Raw genomic sequence first — 6673 nt, forward strand, 5'->3', positions numbered from 1 at the left:
TCACAGTATGGTAGGGGCGTAACATTTCCGTCACACGCTTGAGGTATTCGGCCAATCATAACGCACTGGATAGCTGGCCAATCACAGCACACCTTGCTTTTCAGACCGATGAGCTTTGTAAAAATCGACGCGTTTCAGAAAGGCGGGGCATAGAGGAGAAACAATAATGTACAGTATGTGGAAAATAATGTGTTTTTTGAACCTTAAACCACATAAACACATTTCATTACACCAAATACACAAAATAATGTTCTTTTTAGCAACATCATATGACCCCTTTAAATCTTTTTGAAGAAGGTATATTAGGCATTTAGTGTTTTATGCATTATAACTAGACACATATTGCTTTAATCTCATTTACAATGCCATTCTCAGCCAGCCTGTCGCCTTATCGACTGCAGCCTCAGTTCATGTGTGCCTGCCAGTCACAGCTGTGAAACCTGACTATTCACATGCTTCCCAGGAACAACAGATACTGACCAGGATCACTCTTATGCACTGATATGAATCTCACACAAACTTGTCCAGACATATTTATTTAATTTTAATAATTTATAATTTATGCATTTAGCAGACGCTTTTATCCAAAGTGACTTACAGTGCATTCAGGCTATACATATTTCACCCCAAAACTAAAATAAAAGGCATTATATTTTGCATGAAAATAAAATGAATCCAATTTCTGTACCATTGTAATATTAATGGAATTAAGCACATTTATCAAATGATTATTATAATTTACATTTTTCGTACTGTAATACAGTATAATTTTTTTTAAACATTAAGGACAGTACAACAAAATACTACATTGATGTATAAATACTTAGCAATTTTAATAAGATATCGTAATGGAAATGAGATTTGAGTTATATAACCCAGGCATTTTCATCCTCTTAGGTCATCTGCTGATTGAGAACTTCGTTGATTGTAACAAGACAATATGAAAGTCACAAGGAAAGCAGCAGTCTTTTCTTGAACAGTTCACCGAGGCATGTCAAATTTTGATTGGACACAGAAATGGTAAAATTTTGAAGTAAACAAAACTGGTTGTGTTTATTTGACATAAATTAACATACAAGTACAGATAGAGTGTGAAAGGACATGCTCAACAAAATGTTTTGATAATGGTCGGCTACATGTTCTGGACACGTTTCACACTAGATATGCGTTTATATATTGACAGTATGGCACAATACAACAGAAGTATCAAAAATGATACTAAAAGTATTTTCCCACACACACAAAAAGCATAGTGCTTTTTAAAGCCCCCATAAGCAGAGTACACAATTTTGGTCAAGTGTGTTTGTGTTTGAGCATTCACACTGCAAGTGCAACTGTATAAAGAGTGGTGCTTCACTATGCCTTATTACAGAGTCGACTCATGAACTTACTATTGAATTAAATGAATGCTTAAGGCATGAAATGAAGCAACAAACTATAACTCTGCGTTCTGAAAGACCTACAGCAGATGAAATCTGTCTGCATACTCTAAAAACAAACCGGACACATCATTTCCATGACCTAATACTACAAGTGCACTTTTGTCAGTTTAGTTTTTTTAAGGCAGGCAGAAATTGGTCTGACTTCTTTTCCCCCTGGAATGTTTTCCTCAAATTGACTTGTTACATAAATACCAGACGGTATTTTGAGCATGACGATATGACTGCCAACTCAGTTCACATTAAACAATTTCAGCTCAGCAAAGCATTTTGTCTTTCTCAAGTATTTTTATAACTAACTGTGCCCATTAAAAGTCATTTGTTGGAGCAAATCATCATTGACTTTATTGACGTGACAATGTAAACTTCTAGTAACCCACAAGAATAACATTCAATAGGCCTTGTCTGAAAAATGGACAAAAACAAGTGACAGTGCATTAAATTACACATGCAAAACCTTCAATGAAATACAAGCATGCAGTGAGTCTGGCTAAAGCGTCGAGATTCACACCCAAGCTAAAAATACTGCACTACATATAGGCCTAGTACGAGCGATACATCTGTAACTGCTTTAAAATGAATCCTTTTTTGGGACGACAATTCTGCAGGCTGAGAGATTACAGTATTATAGATTCACTATTAAACACAGACAAACTACTGTATATGTGGTGCATCACATTTTTTATTTATTTTTTTGTTTACTTAAAGGGAAATGAACATTCAGTCATCATGTACTCACCCTCACTTGAACCGTTATCACTTTCTTTCTTCTGCTAAACAGTGACTGATGTGCCCATACAGTGAAAACCAACGAAGTCCATTGCTGTTTTGAACACCACTGGCGTTCATTGTATGGACAAAAGCAATTCAAAATATCTTCTTTTGTGCTGAAGAAAGCAAGTTTTGCAGGTCTGGAACGACATGAGGGTGAGTAAATGATAATATAATGTTCAATTTTTGGGTGAACTATCACTTTAAACTGAAGCTCAAACAGACATGTATATTATAAGAGCTGGAAATTGCAGTTAAAGATACTCTGGCAGCTCTGATTCATAATGGATCCAAGACCAACTCATTTGGTCTCATTATCTGTGACACACTTATCGATCCAGGATGGCACCGCAAAAGGAAGAGAAACCGGCAAATGATATTAAAGCAAGCCACTCCATGACATCCATTTTTGTGTATTCAGAAACATGGAAAGAGAAAATTGCACTTAAAAACACGTCCAAATGACCTACAGCCTAAAGAAATACAAAATAAATAGCCCTTGCGGTTGAAATTTTGTAAACGTGCGCCTTTTTTGCTGTAAAGCCTTCTCAATTTCTACAAGAGTAATCCTTCCACCAGGTAACAAGGCATTTCCTCTCAGAATAAAACAGAAAATAAGCCCAAAAGACTCAAGAAGGAGTTTTAATGTGCTTGAAGAGTCAACGAAGAGCATCCCTAGATCTCACACCGCCTGCAGGCCTCGCTCATGGCCGTCCAGCTGCACCTTGATTTTGTGCAGTTCCTCGATCTCCTGATGGTGCCGCTCTGTTTTGTGTCGCACTAGCGAGCGGTAGAAGTGAATGGTGAACACCACAAAGATCAATCCGACCGGCACCATGATGATGGTGGAGGCCAAGGCCGCCTGCCAGCCGCTGTGGCCGGGCTGAACCGTAGACGGGCTGCTGTTCTGCTTGAGGGCTGCCAGGGCTGACGCGGATTGCGCCCCAGAGTCAACCGGCAAGAACTTTATCCAGCAGAGGAGCACCACCTCTGCCAGGAACAAAAGGATCCCCAGAGCGGTGGAAAAGCCCCAGGCCAGCTCAATATAGAGGTGCATCCTCTCGTGGGGAGACTCGGAGACGGAGTTGAGATTGTGGATGTTGCTGACGGCTTCCACATTGGGCAGGATGCAGGTGCTGATGAGGAGGGCGAACAGGTGGACGGCCACCAGCACTGTAGTACATACACTAAAGGCAATGAGCAGGAACCGTGGGTAGTTATACTGCATCTCCAGCTGCACCTCCACCATGGCCACCTGGTCACAAACACATTATAAACAATAATGAAAATTTAACTGGTAATATTAGATGTGAACCAAATGGGGTCAACTAGCAGTGGGGTTCCTGAAGTAAAAATCCCATTCATTTCTCACAGAGAAATTGATTTTTTTTATGACAATGTAAAAAGGTAGATCTACCTTGAGCTCTGAAGTTGTTAAAGGATGATAAATACTACCATTTAAAAAAAAAAAATGTATTCAGCAAGGATTGATTAAACTGATCAAAAGTGAAAGTAAAAAACTGTTACAAAAGGTTTCTATTTTTTTTTTAAATATATAATAACAAAAATAAAAGCTGTTCTTTTAAACTTTCTATTCATCAACGAATCCTGAAAAAAATGTATCATGGTTTCCAAACCAATATCAAGCAGCACAACTGTTTTCAACATTGATAAGAAGGAAGACTGGAGTAATGATGCTGAAAATTCAGCTTTGAAAACATCAGGAATAAATTACATTTTATTTCACACTATTACTTTCACTGTGTCTAATCAAATAAATCAAATAAATGCAGACTTGGTGAACATAAGAGACTTCAAAAACATTTTTAAAAAGTCAGTGTCATTTTAAAAATAAATAAATAAAGTGTTTATTTGCACAATACCCAACAAAAACTACTACACTACCCATAACCCTGAATAAAAACCCACCAATTAGAGATGTTGTTGTTACAATGGAAATTGAGCTCAACAGCTACTGCCCACTCCCATGAATCATTGCAAACAATGCAGTCGGCCTACACTCTTGTTTATGTCTGAATAATGTGCGATAAACTAAAAATAAATTGTTTTATACTTCAGTAAATAACCATAAATCACTTATACTGATTCTGTTGAGTCCTATAATAAAAGTGATAGAATTATTATAATTCAATTAGCTCCAGTCTTTTGTTTGCTTCAAATCAAAGTTTGTTCTGTTACGATTCATCTCAGAGTGGGTTGCTTTCATAACCCTTTACTGAAGAATGTTTGAAATCCCTACGGAGAACATGAATGTGAAAAATACTTCCGGTCAAGTGGGTGGTCACTGTTATCTCGGCCAAAAGTGGTTAGCAATACAAAGTTGCAACGAACAATTATTCAAGACAATCTTATCTCCAAGCCATCTGATGCTTCTGAAGAATTTCAACAAGCCACACCCTTTGTTTGACCTATAGCAACTGTTTCCTGATACATTCACTGAAATATAATCCACAAAAGTGTGTGGCCAAGAGTCACATACATTTGACAGCTCACACTTATCACAGAATGTAATATACTCACCATGGCAAAGCCAGACAGCAGGGCTGAGGTTCGGCTGGAGGCTTTGAGCTTGGCCCTGCTGAGGTAGAGTTTCCTCCATGAGAGAGCCTGGACCGAGTGGTGGTTAGAGGTGACCAACTCCAGATAGCTGCGGCGAACCCAGTCCCTGTAGTCCATCCCGCCACCATCCTGCAGCCGGTCTGAGCCCCCGGGCGTGGGGGAGCCCATCGGCACATTGAGCTCACTGCTCATAGTAACTGTGCTTGCAAACATACTATCATATAATATTCACTTTTTTCTTTAACATAAGTGCGGTGAAGCCTTTTGTGACTTGAATGTGTGAGGCTTCCAGTGTCAGTCACTTCTAGTTATTTTAGTTGTACAAAAACGGTGTTATGCTGCTTGATATTGCAAAATGGTATTTGTTATCATATTATATTAATGTATTATCCTAATGATAAACATTCTGCATTGTAGTGCATATAGTTTTACAGCTTACTGCACTTTGTTAGTTAACTAGAGCGGTTAATGAATTGCAAGTCTCACACATTCACAAAAAAATAGTTTATGTCTGCATTGAAATATAAGAATGTCAAAATTAGGATGTAAAAATAAGTACTCTTACATTTCACAATAAGTACCAAAAAGGGACCAGATAGAGTAGTGTGATGTTTTTATGCTTTTTGGATCTGTATATCATGATAATTCCATTGTATTCTTTTTTTTAGAATCTTGTACATACCATGAATATGTCATGGTATTACTATCTGTTACAGAAGATCTATACGTGATATAAAATGGTAGAAATTACTTTATAAATCTGAAACATACCTGATTGGCCTTGCCCTGCTTTAGGACTGGTTTTCATCACACATCTCTGGTTAAATAGAAAATTAATATGTTAAGTAATTAGAAATTACAACTAACAGTTAGAATTAATAAATGCTGAGAATGAACAAAGATAAATAGTATGTTAAAAATAGCATAACTGAAATTGAAATACTTTGTGTTCTGCTAGTCTTGGGCTCTATGGTGCTGTACGCATTCACAATACACGGTCAATCTTCAAAATCATTATATAAACAAGAATATATATATTTAACTGTACCAATGATATTTCCATAATATTTTAGATATGCCCTGTTTCTCAAGTCAGATCATATAGTGGAGCCACAATACATTTCATATGCTTTCCACATTCCTACAACATACAACAGCGTGTGATTAGTTATAAAGATGAATGTAGCTGCTGTGTGTTTGTTATTTAAATAGACAGTAAATGAGCGCCACACCAGACGCAAAACACATCATCCGCCTGTGACCAAAATAAAACTGCATGGAAAAAAAGGGTTGTTAGTGAACAGCCGCTGTCTAAACAAGGTGCGACTTATTAACTTGCAAATCGGAACACAATGAACGCCAGGCCACAGATGTGTTTTTCAGCACACACAACTTCCCTTCCTAACCACCAGCAGTGACTGAAGCACACAATAAGAAAGCATCGCCGATCACACATGCACTGTACTGAAGTCCTCTTTGCGCTCGCATCCAACTCACCTTTGCTGCCAGTCACTTTCTGTGTTCACATCCACATGACAGCCGACAGAAAGGGGATCTGGGAGAGAAATGGACGTTGACCGCTCTAGTCTTTTCCGCTCCAGCGATGTCCGATTCCTCAGCGAATCGTTCTTTTGAGTCGGATCTTTACAATGTATCGGTTGACCAAAACAGGTTCACGAAACCATAGACATAATAAATACCTAGACTCCTCATTGGCCGCTCGACCGCACGTCAACGTCGCCGCCATATTGGTGAAGGCAACTCTCATATCGGGACAGGTATATTATTCACTTTACTACAACTTGTACTACATATAATTTTTAATATAACATATCACTTTTACTGTGCATTGTATCAGTGCATAATATTTTACCACTGTAACT

General features: G+C 38.0%; 1 protein-coding gene across 2 annotated transcripts; it reads right to left on the bottom strand.

Moving 5' to 3' along the window:
• Positions 1-2233: 2233 nt before the first annotated feature.
• On the bottom strand, positions 2234-6403 carry LOC107681896 (protein orai-2-like). 2 transcript variants are annotated; one of them, XM_016478267.1, is made up of 4 exons: positions 6288-6403; positions 5562-5607; positions 4752-4987; positions 2234-3465 (listed from the first exon to the last, which is right to left on the bottom strand). In XM_016478267.1, exons 2-4 carry the CDS (start codon positions 5596-5598, stop codon positions 2893-2895), a joined length of 846 nt encoding a protein of 281 aa, XP_016333753.1. In that variant the 5' UTR covers positions 5599-5607; positions 6288-6403; the 3' UTR covers positions 2234-2892. The 2 variants fall into 2 exon arrangements, with proteins under 2 accessions (XP_016333753.1, XP_016333754.1); XM_016478268.1 differs by lacking the exon at positions 5562-5607.
• Between the last annotated feature and the right edge of the window lie 270 nt (positions 6404-6673).

This window comes from Sinocyclocheilus anshuiensis, unplaced genomic scaffold (genome assembly GCF_001515605.1).
Source record: "Sinocyclocheilus anshuiensis isolate Anshui unplaced genomic scaffold, SAMN03320099.WGS_v1.1 scaffold2571, whole genome shotgun sequence".
In the NCBI taxonomy this organism is placed as follows: Eukaryota; Metazoa; Chordata; class Actinopteri; order Cypriniformes; family Cyprinidae; genus Sinocyclocheilus; species Sinocyclocheilus anshuiensis.